Here is a 21,242-nt window from a genome sequence, read left to right on the forward strand (position 1 = left end):
TGTGTTTGGAATTCAAGTGTACTCTCAGAGTCTCAGTTGATATGGTGTGTTGTCTGGTGCAGTATCTAGAGGGCTGGCAAAGCTATGATCCGCGATTGACGACACACTACCGCGGTCAAGCGTGGACGGCGGATATCCTCAGTGAAGTGGATGTTTCCAAACTGACCACCATAACGCTGAGTGCTTTGAAGGAAGTTCTTCCCGGAGATTTGGGGCAGGCGATTCGGTCAGGTGATTTTGAAGACGACGATGATGACGATGTCGACGAAGTTCCCGAAGACGATGAAGACATCCAAGATAACGAAGACGCCGAAGAATAGTTCGCCAGATACTGCCAATTAGGTGGTAGTTAATACTCACTGCACGGAAATATTTTTCCTTTTTATTTTCGTCCCGACTCCCAACGGATGAGTTCTCCATGTTTTGTTTCGGTTGCATTAATGATACCCATTCATGTCTGGTTCGAATCGGTACAACGCTTTGCTGTAGATAAGGGCTCTCGCAGTTACGTTTGAGTTTATGACGAATCGATGACGCTCTTTAGCTTCTTTATACGCGCATTATTAAGTACCAGCAAAAGCTGGCATAAACGCCTGACTTTCATTGCAGTGTACCGGAAGTATCACTTCCGATCTACTACTCGTAGTTTTACAGGCACTGAATTACCACTAAGTACAGGCAGTGTTTTTCCGATTTTGCTACGCAGTACACCCTTCATTTTTTCCGCGTTATTCATTGCACGCAGAATATCGTTTCTACGGTAGTCGGGAATTAATACTGTTTCCGTAATCCCTAATGGCCGTAATCCTACGCAGACCGACTTTGTGCTTGTGGCAAGCCGCAACCCACCGACATTCAAGAAGTCTTGCCGCGCAGCGGAAAACACTTTCCCCAATCTGAATTACTCCAAAGTGCCCAGAGACGAAAGCACCACTGCAGCGGGGCTCGCGGACAAGATTAATATGATCGCGGCGGAAGTACGTAGCTTGTAATTTCAGCTGTCCTATGGTACTGAAAATGTATTTTGTTGATGTGCTCGAGGTACACTACAGGGAATCAGTGCAACGGTATAAGTGTAGCCAATAGCTACGGAAAGAAAATTAAAGAAAAGTACTTTTTCTCAGAAGTCGTTTTTATAAAAATTAATTACCTCTGTGAACTTCGTTTGTCAGGAAATTTAACTAACTGGTGACCGTAATATGAACCATACACTCAAAGTGACCGGAATACGAGCAAAAAGCGAAGTACATAAAGAAAATATTAAGATACCGGTAGAGTAAAACCAGTGTATTTTGCACGCCACCTGCAGTTCCTTCGAAAGCGTTAAGGGAAGTGGCCCGGTTCATGGCACCAAATTCGTGTACATGCACAAAAACTTTTACTTCCGCGCATTCCCAAACACTTTTTTGTTTCGGTTTATGACATTCTGCAGCCAGAAGATTTGTGTACACTAACGTGAAAACCGTTTGTGCGCGCAACATCCGGTTCGGGAGTAATGGCTGTTAGAAAATTCCAAAAAGTTTAAATGCGTTCCGGTGTACCAAAAGTTTCATTACGGACCGATCTCCCTCGAATTTTGCACATAAATGCACATAACCATGAAGGGCGTTTTTACACCGATCAGCTGTTCTAGCATGTTTTTCTTAAAATCTGAAATAAATCATGGAAGTCTGGATCGGTGTCAAAACGACCTTCATGGCCATGTGCATTTATGTGCAAAATTTGAGGGAGATCGGTATGATGACATTTGAGGGATGTTGCGCGCATAAACGGTTTTCACGCCAGTGTATACAAATCTTCTGGCTACAAAACGTCATAAACCGAAACAAAAATGTGTTTGGGAGAGCGCGAAAGCGAAAGTTTTCATGCATGTACACGAATTTGGTACCATGTACCGGCCCACTTCCCTTAACTGTAAGCGACCGTTCGATATTCGCAGTCGTATTCGCAGTCTACAAAACGCTGCGGTTCCAAGCTTCCAATCTTTGCAAGGATTCAAACTTCAATGTTCATATTGTTCAACCTTGCAGAGTACCAAATCGTCGTAGTGAAATCGAACTGTGTACTGTATAAATTATAATATATATACATTATACATGTACCTAGGGTAGATATGAACGAAGATGATTCTCTAGTGCGTAATGACCAACCACCCGGTGATGATGAGCAATGATAGTTTATGACGCACCGCACGCGGCGGTGTGTTTGCAGTCCTTGCGGCAAATGCAAGGTTACTGTGGCTCGTGCTGCAGCTTGCTGTTTGAAGGATTTCTGGGCAGTTTGATGTCTCAAGTTTAAGTTTTCTGTTCGGTAGTTCACCAAGTTGTTTTAAGTACCGGATTGCAGTTTTTATTGGATGAGAATGCATCTTTATGGAGAAAGAAGTTCTAAGTACCATCCCGTACACCAATGGAACTCAGTGGATGTGCTGACAGAGAGTGGCTTCTTTCAGCACGGCGAAGTGATCGATGTGGCGGAGAACGGTCTGATCGTGGATTTCCGCTGCAGCGGCCAACGATCGCAGTTAGTCAGCCTCGAGAAAATCTTTGACGCGTCCGTCGTCCCGTGTTCGGCGCCGTACAGAGATTGGCATGATGAACTGCAGCGCAGTCCCGCACTAACGGAGAATGCCCGCGTGCAAGTACTGTGGCGCTCGCAACAGGGTGCTGCTTGGCTGTGGTATCCTGCGCGGCTCCTGCATCGTGCTTTCTTCTTCCCATTTGATAAGGTTCATCTCGTGTATGTCGAAGTTGAACTGGACGGTCGACAACAAGCGGAACTGTTCAACGTTGATCAAGTGCGATTCAAACCGTCAGAGAAGGATCTTGCCAAACGAGCAGTGAAGGTGAGATGCTTTGTATCGCGAGAACAGCTTTTGCCTGCGAATTATTGGCAGACCATCACTTCTTTGCCAGCTGAACGTTTTCGGGAACAGCTTCAATTTAATAAGGATACTTCTATCCGTGTTACCGCGATCCTTAGCGATACACTGAAGTATGTGCAGCGAACGGACACGAAGCCCCTGACGAAAAGGATGTGGTGCGTCGTTAGTGTTACTATGTAGTTTAATGGCAGCAGCCCCTTAGGGCAAACAAGCGCACGATGTAATAAGTTTATTTGCTTTATTTCACCTGACCCACAGTATGATGCATCGCCTTGCTTGGTAAAGTGTAGTTTTTCAATGCAACAGAAAATCATTTGTCATTATGTCTTACTTGTTCTGAGAAAACTTACACTAAACATGATACAAAAAGTTTTGAAAGTATATCAGCATTGTGAGGAAACCCAAATTTTATAGACGCAGCTTTTTATGGTGTATGTGTTTGTGATAGGAAAAAGCGTACCAGACGAGCCTAAAAGAGTTTGCACACGAGCAGCACTGGGTAAATAAGATACAGCGTGCTCTCAAACAAGCGAAACGCTTTCGCGCGGTTGATATCGCTAGAAAGCGTAAACATCCTGGCGATGACGGACAGACGACAATGAAACATGTACTGCCTGCTGAGACGCATCTCCTGCGCGAGATCTTCCACTCACTGGATACCGTCAGCCGCCAGAAACTGCGGCGCGTCTGTCCGCTGTGGAATGCCGTCTTGACTGGCGCGGACAGCAGGAAAACCGTCTGGATTTCCTTCGAGATGAACCCGTTTTTTCTACTGACAGTGGAGGATTTTACCTACGTTTATGGCGCTGTCGCTTGCCTGATTAAGAGCATTAACAGTTCCACGCAACGATTGGTTGTAGAGTGTATGAAGGGGGAAAATATGGGCGGTGCCGTAGCGGTTGTTCGCTGGATGCTGGGCGGTATTCGTTTGAAACAGCTGATATTTCAGAGTTTGAAATTGGATTGGGATGATCGTTTCGTGCAAGATTACGCTGACAACGGTGATGTTGTCGAGGAAGTAGATGATGGAAGCAACAAGGTGATACGGCGCTTGGTTAAAGACTTGAAGAGTTTACCGCCGTGCTGCACTGAAGTCAGACTGCGCCAGTGTGAATTTTATTGGTACCGAGGCTGCCGACGGATGACGGCGATTATCCCCAATGCTGCGATTCAACTGGATGCCGCGGATATCGAAGCGCAATTCTGGGATCTCTATGAGGCCACTCAGGCCAGTCTGTCGCGCGATGGAGTGAATGTGGAGGTGATGGCGGAATGGATTCGATCAGGATCGGAAGAACGCCGTACAATGGCTGCTCAGGTAGAAAAATCTTCTGGACTGAATTTGTTGAATTGTCTTGTGTATATTACCGATCTTGTAACTGTTTCAAATTAATTCTACAGTAGCGGAACTGAAAATTTAGTTTACTTGCATCAATTATGATTTGCACTTCAACATTACAAGTTGGTTGATCGACAGTTGCTTAATGACTGGCAAAGTCGCGATCCGCGATTAACTACGCAGTATCGCGGTCACGAGTGGACGGAGGAGAATCTGGAGGATGTGGATGTTTCCCAGCTGACCACCATCACGCTGCGTGCATTGACAGAAGTTTCGGCATCTGCGAATAGTTGTGAAGGCGTTCAACCTGACGAAGACAATGATGGCGGTGAACTCAACGAAGACATCATCGGGGACGAAGACTTGATTGATGAGGACGAGGTCGCAGATTACGATGGCAGTGAGTCGGACGAAGACTTCGAAGCCGATAAATAATTTGCCCGAGGCTGTCCTAAACGGCAGGGGTAAAACGTGGCAGTGGCACCTGCCAGTGGCACTGCCAATGGCATGGCAAGCGATATAACCTGGAGACTCTGGCAAGTGGCAGGCGATAAAATCTGGCAGATTCCGCATAAAATGTGGCAACTAGTACGTTTTTGGTCAACTGCATAATTTTTTTAACATCTTGCCGGTAAAGCGTCAGTTTGACATGCCTATTGTTAATCACTTTATTGGCCATGCACGAAGTTCTTAAGTAAGCGCCGGCATACACAATTTCAAAAGGTCGTATTGCATTACTTCCAGATCTACAAAGTAGAAAGGACACCGCTGGCATAAGGCCTGCGAATGAACGCGGTGCTGTAAGCGGTTAACAGCGTGGGTACAGTGTTGATGACACTCTCCGGGTCAGTGCAGTACATTGTATCAGCCAACCTGGCTACCAGCACGGTAGACGCCCGCTTGTAGCCGGCAGAAAGGTGGACGGGTGGATGTTGGATGGTCAATGAAATCGCATCCACCAATCTGCCGACCTTCAGCAGACTGGTGGATGAGCCGTCCACCTTTTTGCCGAAGCACATCCACGTTTTTCTAAAGCCGTCCACCTTTCTGCCGATCCAACCCGTCGGTGTCGATTGATATAACAATGACGCCAATGAATGAATATAGGTCCATTGTGAGATCAGTGCAAGCGTACACTGCTTGGTGGTGGGTGCAGTCACTCAGATATTTCCTTCACTCTGTCTGAACATGTCTTCCTACTCGTCTTTGTTATCCGGGGAGATTTGCTTCTGTTTTCTAAATTTAATTTAAAAAACTAAAGCTAGATGAGGAGCACCGTGCTTCTTGTCAATCAGCTAGTCAGCTGCCTGTCTCCGCAGACGAAAAAGTGAAGGCCAGAACGTTTCCTCTCGTTCAGTTCTCGGTAAGTCCACACCGTCAACTTTCCAAGGTTCGTAAGAACATAGGAAAACATTCGTAAGTTTTTCGCACCGAGTAAATTGCCTTTTGTTGCGAATAATGTAAATTACAGATCACTATAAGTTCGCAGTAAACTTGGGACAGCCAGTGCAATTGGGGTTCTCGCAGATAAGCAGTCCTAATTTTCGTTATTCGCCACAGCCAGCATACCGAATAGCTTCTAGAAGTTTTTCTTACCTTTTGGCATGTTGACTGGTTAAATCTACTAAACACTGAAGGAGATGAAAGAATTTGGTCTTCACTGTTGCGAAGAGCTGAGCTGCTGAGCTGAGAGACAGCCAGCTGATTAGCTGATTGACAACGCGACTACAGTCCTCCTCGTTTACCTCTTCGGTTTTATTTAAACTTCAGAAATAAAACAAAATCACTTCGGAGAAGAAAAGCAAGTAGAACGACATGGCATTCAGACAGAGTAATTGGAATATCTAATTGACTGCATCCACCTTTCTGCCGGAGCAGTGTACGCTTGCATTGATCTTACAATGGACCTAAATGCATTCATTGGCGTCATTGTCATATCAATCGACACCGACGGGTTGGATCGGCAGAAAGGTGGACGGGTGTAGAAAATGGTGGATGTGTTCCGGCAGAAAGGTGGACGGCTCATGCACCAACCTGCCGACCTTCGGCAGAAAGGTGGATGTGATCCAGCAGAAAGGTGGATGTGATCCGGCAGAAAGGTGGACGGCTCATCCACCAATCTGCCGAAGGTCGGCAGATTGGTGGATGCGATTTCAATGAACATCCACCGTCCACCTTTCTGCCGGCTACACCCGCTGACACATCACCTGGGCCTGCTTTTACTCGAATTTTGTAGCAGTGTTAGCTAACACCTTCACTTTCGCGCACCCAAACCTTTTTCCTTTGCTTTAAGCCATTCTAATCAAATACTTTGCATACACTGGCGAGAAAATTATTTATAAGGCATTCAACATCCGGTTGGAGAGAGAATGATGGAAATAAAGTTTCAGTTGTTCAAACGCACTGCAATCAGTGCAATGTACAAAAGTTTCACTATAGATTATTGTCTTTTACCTTGAACAACACCGAGGCAGGTTTCCACAGTTTCTTTCCTGTGCCCAAAAACGGTCTTCAGGCCAATGAATACAAATAATTTGGCTATAAAAATGTCGTGAAACTATACTAAAAGGTATGCGAAAGTGCGCGAAAGCGAGAAATACCGTGAACGGTGCATGAATACAGTTTGATACCATCCATCGGCACACTTCCCTTAAATAGAAGTCCGGGAGAAAACGGCACTGAGCTCCGGTTTATATCCCGGAACTGAGCAAAACTACCTTCGCTTTATGCGTAGTTTATACCCAAAATATAGTTGATCAAAATTCAAAACGAAGAAATCTCAGATTTAACTTCTATTTGACTTTAAGCGCTACTTCCTGTTGGCTGTGATACATTTTGGACATTTCCGGCAGGAGATATCGATGTACGGTATGTTGATACTAATTATGGGAAAAATGGTGCAAACATAGAGTAAGCTATGGGCTTAATATTACTTGCGCAAATTGACATAATAGTCGAACACGCAAATACAGAACGCAAATATAGACTACCACGAATTTAATTTCACGTAGCGTGTCCCGCTATGATTCTGTCTACCTTGATGGAGTCCACTTTTCATGAACATGACGGTACTGCAGCAGAAGTCGGCATTGTTAGGCACATCAAAAAGTAAAAACAGCGTCCCAATCAGAGTCAAATGTGTATGAACATTTCAACGCAACCGATTTTAACGTGCGCACAGGGTCGCATATCGCACATCAAAAATATGAAACAAAGAAATCAATTTCTGTTAACTTTGCCGCTTGGGTTCATCTGAGCTCTGCTTGTGTCGTCGTTTAAGTACAACGGGCGAAAGTAAACCATCTAGTGAACCTGCGAAACTATAAGAGCTGATAAGGCTAGCCGCTAGCTGTTTGTAGAGCTATGCTGCATTTTATTTATACTGCCAATGTAAAAGTGGGCGCCAACAAGGCGCCGATTTTTTTAGAATAACAACGAAGTTTCACATGCCCGCATCCCGAACATGAACCGAACCGGCGATAGTCTGCAGTCAAAACATTACTCTGTAGCCTGCACAGATAGGTCGTGCTACACAAGCGCGGCTTCACTCACTCATTAACTATCCTTTTCTCCGCAGAAATCAATTCGTGATGCTTTACAAATTACAACGATATAGTGTCCCTTGTGATTCAAAACATTTTGTCTTCAATATTACGACAGATCGTGGAGAATTACTGGGTATGTTTAATTAACATTACAATGTCTAACATGACCGATAAATAATTTTTTATGACTGTAAAAGTATGATCACTAGGTCATATTTTATTATCAGTTTTGATTGATAATGATGCAGTATTAACACGTATCCGTATAGTTATTAATAATGAGTTAACTACAGCTAGCGCCCCGCCAGTATAGTTCACGTTCTAGAGTTTGTTACAATTTCAGTTACTTTTTATCAGCGGTTTGACATAAAGCATATATCTGTACAATGCACTGCGCACTGTACCAATATGTTTGTAGATGCAATTTTGGGTACAATCATTGCCTCTGTCCACTTTCCAGTAGTACAACATCATACACCATGAATTGTTTGTTAGCTCCTGAATGGGCTCACTGGAGAGTGGGAATCATACAAATTTTAATTTATAAGTGCTGTGTCAGGCGTAATGTTTAATTTATAAATGCTGTGTCAGGCGCTACAGCATGCAAAATTGTTCGCACAATTTTGCATGCTGTAGTATAGTACAGTACTATGCTGAAAAACGACTACCCAGAAAATAATTGGGAAAATCAATTGAATATGTAAATGTTAGTAAAACGGGTCTAAACGTTTATATTTCCAGTTGATCTCATAAAATTAGATCAGAATTGTTTTGGATTTGACAGAAGTGTTTAATTACTTTAATACACGCGTTGACTTACGGCAGCCATCACAAGTTAAACCATCAAATGAGTGTGCCGAGAAAACTAAAGATTCATTCTTTCACCAATTAACGGCACCTGATTAACCGAATAACGTGTCAGGCAGCTTTATGGTTAACCGCAAGCAAGGTGGATAGGGCATACCGCAAGGCATATAGGGTGGAAAGCAAGTCTACTCGGCCCGTTTCCCTGTACTGCTGCCGTTACCCGCAAGGAGTGTGACGTTACGGCATTACATACGGTTAAATCAGGCGCGGTACATAAGCACCATCTATAGCCACCACGTAAAACACCAGCCAGCCGACTGACATCAGAAGTACAAGGGACTGGTTTGGCTAGACTTGTTTCCCCATATTTCAGCGGCTTGCATTCTACAGTTCTACTCGACAATCTGTGAGTGCCTCGTCAGCCGCGATTACGCGCCTTGCGATTCTGTTTTATGGCGCTACTTTGCGCAAAATGCGATGTGACCTTTTGAAATTGTGTATGCCGGCGCTTACTTAAGAACTTCGTGCATGGCCAATAAAGTGATTAACAATAGGCATGTCAAACTGACGCTTTACCGGCAAGATGTTAAAAAATTATGCAGTTGACCAAAAACTTACTAGTTGCCACATTTTATGCGGCATCTGCCAGGTTTTATCGCTTGCCAGTTGCCAGAGTCTCCAGGTTTTATCGCTTGCCATGCCATTGGCAGTGCCACTGGCAGGTGCCACTGCCACGTTTTACCCCCTGCCGTCCTAAACATGGTGCGCAATGCATATCTTTCCGGGATATTTTTGCGGTTTTTAACCGTATTTTGCGTATTGGGTGCCCTGTTTATTTTACACCTACTGTATTTCTGGTTAGAATGCCATTTCTGGTTTGCAATTAATGAGCCGTGTCCTAAGTTTGACCGGTTACGGTCGCCGGTCGGTAATATAATGATTAAAAAACTGCCGATATGCCGAAACTAATGGAGAAAAAACTAGAAAAAAAAAGAATCTGTAGCAGGTTCTTCGTGTCACCGGCGATCACTAACGCTAGAAATATCACTCCAGCTAAGGACCACACGGCACGAGGTGCACTATCGTCAAAGATTTCAGATAAGCAGGAGTATGCACGTTTGCACAAGTATGCAGCAGAATAACTGTTAAAGCCTGCAGAGGAGCTAACGTGGCAGTTTGATGAAGGAACTGGCAACAAATGGTATATCAGAACGGTAGACCACTAGGAAACTGTAGATTTTTTCCCATTTTTTCAGTGTTTAGGCCTAGAGAGGCCTAGAGATCACACTCCCAGTGATCCGAGAACGAATATCACGCTACCTGTCTAAATTTTCCAGTAACAATTTATGAAAAATTCGGTAATAAGTGAGTAAAAGGGTTTATGCGAAATTAGTATAAAATGGATGCAAAATTAGGGTATAAAAGCTTTTATAATAACTTGTAACTTCGGCTGCAGTACGTAGGTAATACTGATTCAGACGGCTGTCATTTTTTGCCGATGGGCCTGTTATATATATGAATGCTATATGCTTACGAATTAATGTAATTTTATAAGCAAAAGTTTAAGAGGGAGTCGCCGAGTAGAATATTTCTGGAAAATCGATTACGGGTATGAGTATGGTAGTACAGCAGTTGAAAGGTACAGGTCGGCAGACTTATATAGAACATATTGTATATATTTGAAAATATTGTTAATTAGCGAACGTTTGTTGTCTGCTGTTCGTCAAGGCAGAGATGCGCGGCATAGTAAACCTAAAACAATACTCGGATAGGCTTCAGCTTGCGAAGACGAAATATGCATGAAAATGTGCCATGAGTAAATCCACTCAGATAGCTGCAGCAATACTGTGATACCTGAAGTCTGATATTTTTACACATTTGATTATTTTTACACACTTCACACACGGCAAAATATGAGATTTTTTGAATTATTTTTAAGTAAACGCTTGTACAGAGTCCGAGAACTGAGAAGTACACCACTGCATTGTAACAGTATGTAGTATCAACAATTCTGTTAACTTTGTTTGGCCATCTTCTTTGAGCCTCAGCACATAAAAATGATTTTTTTTAATTATACTTAAGTGGTATAGTAATTTTTGCAGAAGATGAGATTTTTCTGAATTTGGACCAGATAAATGTGCCCTGCTAACGGATCAAAATTCTTAAAGCCACGGTAAGAAGATCACAACAACATTACCTATGTCGCTTGACGTCAGGAAGGGTAATTTGTGAAGGTGTTTCAAGCGTTAATTGCCGTGCACTCTAATGAATCAGTGGCGTATTCTGCTGATGGTTAGCTTAACCGCAGTTTAATGAAGCGCGTCATGTATGCAGTTGACAAGGGTTTACCCTGGGTATGACTGCTCGTGCACCTGTAAACCGGCACCACATCCGCCCCTCCTCCTCGTCATTTTCCTCCTTCAAATTGGCGGCTTTGAGGCCGCGGCGCACGCGACGAATCCGCATTAATCTCCTGTATACCATCTGCCGGGCCTGAGTGACGCGCTGCACAGTGGCACTGATCACTGTTATGGTTTGCCTAATGGCCATAATCGCCGAATCCGCATAGCTCCCGTTTGCACGCGGAAATGTATACATCCCCAGCCGTGTGTGTGTGTTTACACTATAAAGCCAACTAACATAACAAGCGTTTTCTGTTACGAATAATCGCACTTCGCGACAGCAGTCGTCGGCTGTGCCGTGACCCTTGGTTAAATATCCCACCCAGCTTTTCTTTCTCAACTACTCTGTATACATTCGCTTCACGAGATCGACGGTTGACTTTTACTGACATTTTCTTCGTGGCTTCCCATTTCCCGATGCTAGTGATAAACGGAAAGACCCCCAAACATCCGCCATGTCATCCAGTGTCACCCACAAGTCACCCCGTGGCACCAGGCTCTCCCCAGCCACCGGCAGTCCCGCGCACAGTCCGTTCAGCCACATGCACTCACCTGGCCATCACCACACCAGTACCCGGGATACCCCTCGGACGACGCGGAATATTTTTGGTGGTGGATGGTCAACGCTGAAAGATGCCATCCGGGACGGAGCCTTCTCCCCGGGGCGGATCAGGCAGCATCTGGGAATGGGCGGCTCCCATCAGGTGGTAGAGGATGTGCCCTCCGATGGGCTGTGGACGGAGCTGCACCGCGGGGGTGTGCCGGTCAGGACGCAAGTTGCGCCAGAAAAGGAGAAGATGGATAGGCTGTTTGGGATGCAGGTCGGTATCTGGTTCGCCATTGGGGAAGCGTTTGCGAAAGGTGGTTTCGGGGAGGTGCGGTACGGTTACCACAAGTCCATGTCGGCGAAACGATTTGCGGTCAAGGTCGAATCCTTGGGACACACCGGGATGCGCCATTTATCCGCTGAATACAACATTTACTCCATTTTGGGAGATGCGCAGGGAATACCGCGATGCTATTACTATGGCTTGTGCGGTACCGCGCACAACGCTCTGGTGAGTTCTAATCAACTGTGTGTACCTTTCTAGCGTGAAATCAACTTGTTCAGTGAACAGTATGGTGATTTGGCAAAGTACAGAGTAATCGTACTGTTTATGTTGATAACATGCGGTTCGTTGTCGTATGTGTCGTTTGTCTTGAATACCACGTGATCGCGCGTAGAAAGTTCTGCTTAATTAAACTAGTACCGCGCTAACATCCGGTTGCGGAGATAAGGCGTACCAAAATGGGTGAAAAGTTTAAACGCACTGTTGTGTACCAAAAGGCTGGTCATTACCCGATCTTCTTGAAACTTTGCTGCAAAAGTCGTATGACCATCAATTCAAAAGTGAACCAATTTCAGGTTCATAGCACTTTCCCATAACTGTAAATAAATATTGAATTTAGGAAATTCATTTAAAAATCCGGAAAACAATGTTATGGATCTGATGTTGGTGCACTTTCGACTTCGTGTCTTTTGTGCCGAAACCAAGTGTTTGACATGTGTCTGTTGTACCAAGAAGTTTGGGTAATAGTCAGATTTTTGGCACACAACAATGCTTTTGAACTTTTCGCCCCTTTCAGTACGCCATATCTCGGTAACCAGATATTGCGCGCACAAACGGTTCTCAGACCAATGTATACAAGTCATTTAGCTTCAGAACGACATAAAGTATTACAAAAAGAGTGATTCTGAGTGCGCAAAAGTGAAAGTTTAACTGTGTGTACCCCATTTTTGACACCATGTACCGTGCCATTTCCCTAAGCCGATTTCTACGGTGATTTCTCACGTACGTACTTTGTTGTTTACGTACGGTTTACGTATGTTTACGTTCTCACGTACGGCCTTTGTTTTCGGATGGCCTTGAATATTTGTGGCGGTCAATGTTTTGAAATTTCTGTAAGATGGTTGCCTGCTGAAAACGACTAACTCAAAACAAATAACCGAAGAGGTCATAGTTCGTTTAACTGCACCAGGAAGACGCCTCAATACAATGATCATTTACGAGATACATATTGAATTGAAAAATGTTCAGGCTGGGTCCTGAGCTGACAGTAGCAAATAACTGGCATTTGCGCAGTACCGTGAAATGAACGTGCCGACCACCACATTGTCAGTTACCAAGGACGTGAATGGCTGCCTCCTTCTGACTCACTGATTGCTCCGGTTACTCTAATTGTCCTGAAGACCTAATAATACGTATCAACTATCAGGGAACAACACACAACTCCCATGCAGCGTTACAGGCGCGCGCTTCGAATCTGTGACAGCGGAGCACAGGCGACCAAAGTAATAACCAGCGAATCAGCGATTGAAAGCGTCTTGTGCACATACGGTACAAATTTGTTGATTGTATGACACTCGTATCAAATGGCTGGATTGCCCGGGTGCTGCAGGAGCATACAGTACACTGAGTACAGGAACGCACTGCGCACGATTATTACCAGCACAGTAAAAGGAGCTTTTGGATGGTATAATTACAGTATGTCATACTCGTAGTGTCATTGCTGCGAGCGAAAGTGGCTGGACAGCGTTATTATGCTGCTGATTGATCTATGGTGTAAAGATTTACCAGGCAATGCGCGGGTGGGGCGTATACAAGTACTGCAACTCTGGGAAAATTACAGGTAATGGACTTGATGGGACCGTCACTGGATGACATCTTCGAGCAGATGGAACGCAAATTCACCTTACAAACCGTGTGTCTCATTGCACTCCAGTGCTTCGAACGGTTACAGTATATGCACAGAAAAGGTATCGTTCATGGCGACGTCAAGGGAGAAAACTTCCTCACCGGTCTGCCAAACGACGGCATGGACAATGGTAAATAAAAATAAATCAATAAAAACATGTCAAAATCATTGGAACATTCACTAACAGATTAGCAACTTGCACGTGCCAATTGCGGGGAAGCAAAAGTCAATATTTCTATGCAGATTTGTGGACGTAGCAGCAGACGAACACTCTGAAATGCAGTTACAAGTAATCAGAATCCAATACACGGGAAAATAATTGATACTTCTGCGATTTTCTCTCCAGCTGCTACTTATAAAACTGCTCTAGCAATGTAATCACTAAATTGCAGGACCTGATATTATAAAAAAGGCCGCTCACGGTCCTCTGATGTGCACCGGCATTAAGACATATTAGCTGAAAACTCTTTCTTTATTGCAGTGATTTACATTGTGGATTTCGGATTGAGCCAGGTGCTGAAAGATCAGGAACAGGGAAGGTTCCTGTACAATGAGAACAGTATTGTCTGCCCGTCCGGTACACCGCGTTACATGTCCATCTCCGCCCATAATGGAAATGCGCTATCATACCGAGATGGTAATTGTCATGCAGAGCACTGTGTCATCATCGCATCTTTTATTTACGCAAATTACCGCCATGAAAATTACAGTCCGCATTTTCGAGAATGTTCCAGATGAACGAAAAATGAATTGCGCTGGCGTATGACGGAGATCCCATGGCAGATACGTGAATAAAGAGGCTACAGCTGAAATGCATGGTTTTGTTGCAGATCTGGAATCACTGGCATATGTCCTGGTCTACTTCCTTAAAGGTCGCCTGCCCTGGCAGGGTATCTATGAGAAAGACACGTCCAAGAAGAACGCGATGATCAGAGCACGCAAAGCTGAAGAAGCCGCGGAGAGCATCTGTTCTAACTGTCCTGCTGAATTTGCTCAGCTGCTACGATATTCACGGGCGCTCAAGTTCCACGAAGAGCCGGATTACGTGTATCTCGTGCAGTTGTTCCGGGATCTCTTAGCCCGTATCCAGGCGCAAGAGCGAGCGCAGGCCCTGGCGCACGCCCAACCGGTAGCCGCGGCGCTGGTTGGATCCTGGACGGAAACTCATACCGAGACAGCAACCAATAACACGTCGAGCGATAGCAAAGACTCCGGCAACCATTCCATCGGGGAAGGGGCCAGGCAGTTGGCGGAGATCCCTGATGAGGATGCGGCACCGTCCGCGACCCAGGTCATCGTGGCAACCACCTTCGATTGGGTGGGAAAGGATTTGAAGATCCGCAAAGAACCCAACCGGCATCCCATCTTACCACGCGTTGATTCCCCGAAAAAAGCCAGCGTCCCGTCGCTGCGCCTGGAGCTGGTGCAATCGCCGGTACCGCGGCAGGAGCAGTTAGGGCGTCTTCTCAACGCCCAACGCCAGTCCGCGCACCAGCTAACCATCAACAGTAATCACTCTCCCAGCCATTCTCGTTTCGCTCAGCCGCCACCCCTCCGGCATTCTCCTTCAGTACCGTCTGCTTTTGTCAACAGCCAGCTGTGGCCGGACACCAAGCTCGCTGATACCAATCTCTCGCCCAGCAACGGCGATACCGCGGCGAAATACTCGGATGGCAGTGGTCGGACGGCCGATCAGCAGCCGACAGTGCCGATAGCCCAGTCGGTTATATCGGCCGAATCCACACTCTCCATCTCGGTTATCTTGTCCACGGACGCTGATGCGCAGCAATGCTTATCGGGCGATATACGAAATTCTAACGAATTACTAAGCGACGATTACACCGGTGAAGCCAAACCGTCGCTGTCGCCTTCACATGGCCAACCCACAACCTCGTTGAATATTACGCCGGTAGGTGCGGTGAGGCCGCATCCTTCACAGCAGCCTCAGTTAGAACTACCCATTGACCAGTCCTTGCCGTCGCCATTTAGCACCCAACGGACACGAAAAGTCTCGGTGTTTTTCCGTCCTACAACGACATCATTACCGAAACCGGATGTTGCAACCGGCAGTCTGTCACATGAAGATAATTTATCGTTGACTAACGATCAGCTTTCGCTGCTTTCCCTGGACGTCCCGGTAACGCAGTTCACGGAATCATCCGGCAAGCATTCGGAGTTTACTCATTCACAGAAAGCAGAATATAAGTCCGCATCACCAGTCCGCGGCCAAAAGCCCGATGTGCCCAGTGGCAAAACACCGGTTGCAGTGTCAGGCAAACAGAACAGCCAACCACCGTCATCGCGACAGGCCGTGGCTACCGTGACGTCACCGAAATCCGCTAACCGAACAGCAGGCTCGTTGGCGACGGCACGCTCCCGCTTAAGCAGTCCGAATACGGGTGTCACATTTGCACGAGCGGGATTACGGTATGGCAGCGGAGATGTCAGACAGCCGGAGACGCCACGGGCCGACAATTTCCGGGCGTCGATGTCTGGCGTAAAGCAGCGCAGTAATGCCGCGGCAGGAAGTGCACCGTCCCCGAAGAACGCCGTAATCAATCATCCATCCGCCGGGGCCAATACGACACTAAACCGTATTTACCCAACTGGTAAGCAGCATCATATCACGAGGGTTTTAATATAAGTACTAGTACAGCACTCGCATGCTGCTTCTCTGATAAACATATTAGGGCTTTGCAGGTGTTGCTACAAGTTTTTCTTTGGATGCTTTTTTTCGCCTTCAAACATTATTGTATTGTACAATATTTGTCATACGCTCGGAAGTGTTTGTTTTCATAACGCAGTCGAATAACGTACATGGTTAATGCCGATGCAGATGTCAAAGTGGATGATGAACCGGTGATCCTGTCATCTGCCAGTTGTTTTGGCTGGTTGCAACGTCGCACTCGTTGCGGCGTTAAGAGCAAACGGCGTGCTCGTATCTCCTCGGATAGTTCCGTGCCGTCCATGCACTCTGTGCAGCCGTTCTCCGCTTTTCCTATGCGCGTCCCCATTCCCAGTGCGTCGATTATGACCAGCAGCACTATTGCCACCAGTGATATACAGCCAGTCAATAATCTGACGGAAAAAAGTGCAACACTTCCCAACACACCGTTAAATACAAGGGTGGCCACTAAATGGCACTAACCGAGCTACATCCGCCCACCAAAGCGCTAAAGCAAAAACTGGAGCTCCCAGTTCCTCAGTACTCTATCAAACGGGGAACGGCAGATCGCCATGTGTTACGGGCGATCCCTTTGCGTTAGACGCCCCGCCAAAAGTGGTTAGCTAACTCGGACAGATGATACGTCAGGAGCCGGGCCTGATATGGGCGTCAGCGGTTCAGCATCGAAACCCAACGTGGAAATGCGGCCGCTGTCATGGGAACAGCACCAGCACTGGCTAATTTGGATGAAATATTCTGTATAATTCAGTCGCCTATTTCTGCTGTCTGCCGAAGCTGTGGAATCTGCACATCTTTTGAACAGTGATAGAAAATTGTGACTTCTGTATACCGCTACTCGGAATAAAATACACAAAACGTTAAGTATGTACTAGACCGAATCCTGTATGCACTGTGCTGATATCTGTTGTACCGATTACTGAAATATGATTGGCTAGTGGGAGTTAAAGAGAAAGCGCATCTTTAACTTATAGAGCCGTTAGTGGAGAACCCTTAGTAAGCGTGTTTTTAGTAGCTTTAGTTAGTGCTTGTTATAGGCTGTAACTGTGTAACAGAGCGTTGCCGGCAAATTCCAGTGTACCAATTTTTAACGTCACAACAACTACTGCAATTTTCGATATCATTGACTTATAATAATTCCATGATACAGACCCATTGTGGACTACGAAAATAACAGACCGCGAAAATGATCATAATAATGAAGGTCATATGATATGACCATATTCCTCACATAAACACGAACATATCTGTACCACACATTCAAAAACTAGAAATCATGGCACGAGAAAGGTGCGTATCGGGAAAACAGTGTACACGTAAAGAATACGCTGAGCGAAATACCAAATTAGTGGATAACATTTATGCAGATCCACCATCCAGAGTTTCCTGGTCAAACTGATATTCGCCCAAGCCAGGTCCAACTCGTTTCAGATTTGTAATGTGCTCCGAGATCTCCTTGATTGCCTTCACTTGCTCCTCAAGATACTCGGTTTCAATGAAGTCACACATCTGCAAAGTCGAATTCAGATTTCATGTCTGTTCAACATCATAACGCTGTTCACCGGATGTTCAGAAAGAACGCTGTAGATCTAACACCTTCCCTTCACCGCCATATTTCAGTTAAAGTTTTGGAAAGCGGAAAAGTGTTACGGTTTCGAAAATTAAATAGTAATCTTTCAGTTACCGTATACAGCAACCTGGAATGTGAACACTGAACATCTGCCTACGTGCGCTGCTGCGCATATGCTTTTCATGAAAAGACTGACTGTAAATTGTAAAGTAGAACTGTAAAGTAGAGTTCGCTTGTTCAGTTGTTTTGTTCGACATAAACCTGAGTACGCTAAAGTATTTTATGTACCACGTAGGAGTATCACGAACCCAAATACAGTACGGATCACAAGCAAACCAAAAGCTGAAAATTTAATACGAGCATTGTACTACAGAAATTACTGCACAGTACCTTTACCTAGTACAATACAGTACCAACAAATACATTGCATTAACAATGCGAAATTCATACTTCTATAGTTAAAACATTACTCACTTCTCAAACGGCATGAGAAATCAAGTACGAGAGTTTCGTAAACGGTCGAACCTGTCCCATGTCCGTATTTCAAGACTTAAACACTACAGTAGAGAGATGCACGACAAGAAGCCGTATCAAGTTAATGATAAACGTCAATATGCATTTAATCTTCCGAAATCTTTTTTTTAATTCTGTGATGGCTAATAAATCGTTTCACACATATGGTATTTCTGTCATAAAGTTTTACCTGTGGATCACCGTGTTTATTAGCAATGCTGTGCAGTTCCAGCAAAGCCGTATTCACGCTCTTCTCCAGTTGCAATGCTGCAGACATAGCATCCAAACCGTTTCCCCATTCATCGCGCTCAGGCTTCTGAAATAAGCGAATTATTTTTAGACACGGGACACGTGTGCTCCATAGAGCTTCGGCCAGTAGCCACTGACAGGCTCCCCAATGTAAATACGGAGGACCCAGTCCACGAACTCAGTGACGAACTGGGAATGTTAACTGAGTGTTGCAAAACACACCAACTACCAAGCCATAGCCACGACAAAACGGAAGGTGCACAATCAGACATAATATACCGGTTAACGGTTTCTTGTCATTAATTTTACTACAATACAAAAAAAGCTGTAGCGGGGACCGGTGGTAAAAAGGTATGGTGTACGGAAGTTTACTATACATTTTTCGGTATACCTACAAGGCAGCGTGTCCAACGGCCAGCCGGGCTAAGACACCGGCCGGATCAGACAGGGTCTCACTTCTAACCGCCACTACAGTACTCGATTGCTAGGAGCGCCACTTCAGCAGTCCGCAAACTGTAAACATCTTTTCCATGCACGCAAGTCAAATACAAAGTATTAACAAAAATCCGCAAAAGGCAAATAAACAAACTGATGGTGAGTCTTGTACGGTAAATGTGGAGTTTCTGTAACCACCGTGAGAGCAACGTTTAGATGCCGGTACTGAACCAAAGTTCAAGATGATCTTGAAAGACTTGGTAATACTGCTGCGCATAGCAACGCTATCGAATATTCAAACTGATAAAATATATAAGATAATGTACTGACTATAATATCTTATAACGAATCAACACGACTGGCACACGATGTTCGAACAATACATGCTATTAACGTTCGAAGAATAGATGCTGTTAATAAGGCTTAAAGTACCACACACACAGGGTACGGTACGGGTAAACGCACTCACAGACACATGACTTAGCTCGTAGGACTGTCACCACTCACCAGATAGGTGTCGGTGTACTCGGTGCATATAAGTGATATAATCAGATCTTAGGGTACACATTCACAATGAGCAATGCTAATGTAATTTTTAAAGCAAACACTATATACAGTATTATAGTTAAAAAGCTAACCTTTTACATATTGCAAATTCCAACGTAAGTCACTTATCACCTTTTAGCGCACTACAATGTAGGACTAAATGGTCGCATAGCCCCATACCCAGCATTCTGTACGCAACCGGTGCAGTGCACTTGTACGAAACGAATATTTTGAACACAATTGTACAGTGCACTGCGCTGCTTTCGTACTGAATGTGGAGATGTTGGGTATGCGACCATTTTGTCCTAAGCTGTATGTTGGATGTTTTAAAACAAAAACAGAAAAGCATTTCCTGGACCGCTTTCGAAATTGTAAAATGGCAATGAAGAGTAAAGCTGCAAAATAAAACCTGCAGGGACTAATTACTTTTTAAAAAAGACTCCAGTTCACAAGAAAATCTGATGCGAAACCGAGGACGACCTTGTATGTCATAATACTTTAGCGGGCAGAATATCGACTGCACTGTGATCTCAGTCTTACTGTAGCAATAAACATCACTTCCATAACTAAATGTACACACAATAAATGACACGCCTTGCAAGAACTCCTACTGTAGTAGTCTTAAAGTCTCACGTCTATCAAGCAAGAAACTAACCTTGATGTCAGCCAGCACGATTCTACCACCACGCATATTCTGGTACTTCATCAGTTTCTGAGCGTGCTCCCGTTCTTCATGGCTGTGCTTCTGGAAGAACTTTGCGAATCCCTTCAGGGCCACGTCATCCCGATCGAAATACTCGGCCTACGAGACGGCAAGCTGTAAAGCGGCAGCTGATAGTTTACATTACTCGATTGCTTCGAGCGAGTCTGCAAAGCGTGATTTTTGCCACCAAGTCATCCGGAGACTCACCATAGAAAGATAAGTATACGAAGCGTACAGTTCCATATTGATCTGCCTATTGACGGCGGCCTGCAAAAACCAATTCGTTTCAATATAAAATGAATTCTTTATCTGGTGCTCAGAAATCTGGCAAAAACCGATCCGACAGAAGAGTCGGAGGTTCATGGAAAACATAAACGTACTTCGCTTTCGGCATGGTAATTTTGGCGGACCGCACTGACGTATCCTGGATTGGTCATTTTTGGGAATCGCAGCACACTGAAGAACCTAATAGACTTCTACCAGTATATCAAATCTCGAAGAAAATTTGCTGAAAACGAAGTTTTTATGAAGAGACTGCAGTAGTGTCGCTTATTAATGGCGGAGACGGCTGACAGAGCACATAAGTACTTATAGATGTAATTAACTAATTATCACATGCTCCATCGTCCATCACGTGAGGCCGTGGGTCGGATAAACACGCGTTGCCTGTCCGCGGCACATTTCAGTTCTACGAATAGTTTAATCATTTATCTGATTATGAATACCAATAAATTAACTTCGTACAATTACGAGAGACAAGCACAGTAGTAACAAGTGACAGTACTGATGATACTGTGTATTGTCATTGTGATTTAGAACAGGTTTACCTG

At 44.9% G+C, this 21,242-nt stretch overlaps 2 protein-coding genes across 2 annotated transcripts; one reads left to right on the plus strand and one right to left on the minus strand.

Annotated features, from left to right (window-relative positions):
• The first annotated feature begins 3,355 nt into the window (after positions 1-3,355).
• On the plus strand, positions 3,356-9,404 carry LOC129600620 (uncharacterized). Its single transcript, XM_055499158.1, has 3 exons — positions 3,356-4,202; positions 4,362-4,623; positions 9,286-9,404. Exons 1-3 carry the CDS (start codon positions 3,483-3,485, stop codon positions 9,330-9,332), a joined length of 1,029 nt encoding a protein of 342 aa, XP_055355133.1. The 5' UTR covers positions 3,356-3,482; the 3' UTR covers positions 9,333-9,404.
• Positions 9,405-17,466: 8,062 nt separating this feature from the next.
• On the minus strand, positions 17,467-20,999 carry LOC129600612 (soma ferritin-like). The gene is made up of 5 exons (XM_055499146.1): positions 20,793-20,999; positions 20,620-20,679; positions 20,365-20,511; positions 18,670-18,795; positions 17,467-17,905 (listed from the first exon to the last, which is right to left on the minus strand). Exons 1-5 carry the CDS (start codon positions 20,847-20,849, stop codon positions 17,756-17,758), a joined length of 540 nt encoding a protein of 179 aa, XP_055355121.1. The 5' UTR covers positions 20,850-20,999; the 3' UTR covers positions 17,467-17,755.
• Between the last annotated feature and the right edge of the window lie 243 nt (positions 21,000-21,242).

This window comes from Paramacrobiotus metropolitanus, unplaced genomic scaffold, assembly GCF_019649055.1.
Source record: "Paramacrobiotus metropolitanus isolate TYO unplaced genomic scaffold, Prichtersi_v1.0 Parri_scaffold0000186, whole genome shotgun sequence".
Taxonomy (NCBI): Eukaryota; Metazoa; Tardigrada; class Eutardigrada; order Parachela; family Macrobiotidae; genus Paramacrobiotus; species Paramacrobiotus metropolitanus.

Coding starts and splice junctions, on each gene's coding strand:
- LOC129600620 (XM_055499158.1), top strand. CDS start 3,483: ATGAAACATGTACTGCCTGCTGAGACGCATCTCCTGCGCGAGATCTTC. Junction 4,203..4,361: donor GCCGTACAATGGCTGCTCAG/GTAGAAAAATCT, acceptor GTTGATCGACAG/TTGCTTAATGACTGGCAAAG. Junction 4,624..9,285: donor GGTCGCAGATTACGATGGCA/GTGAGTCGGACG, acceptor TGCCATTGGCAG/TGCCACTGGCAGGTGCCACT.
- LOC129600612 (XM_055499146.1), bottom strand. CDS start 20,849: ATGACCAATCCAGGATACGTCAGTGCGGTCCGCCAAAATTACCATGCC. Junction 20,680..20,792: donor ATTACCATGCCGAAAGCGAA/GTACGTTTATGT, acceptor TGGTTTTTGCAG/GCCGCCGTCAATAGGCAGAT. Junction 20,512..20,619: donor CGTATACTTATCTTTCTATG/GTGAGTCTCCGG, acceptor GCCGTCTCGTAG/GCCGAGTATTTCGATCGGGA.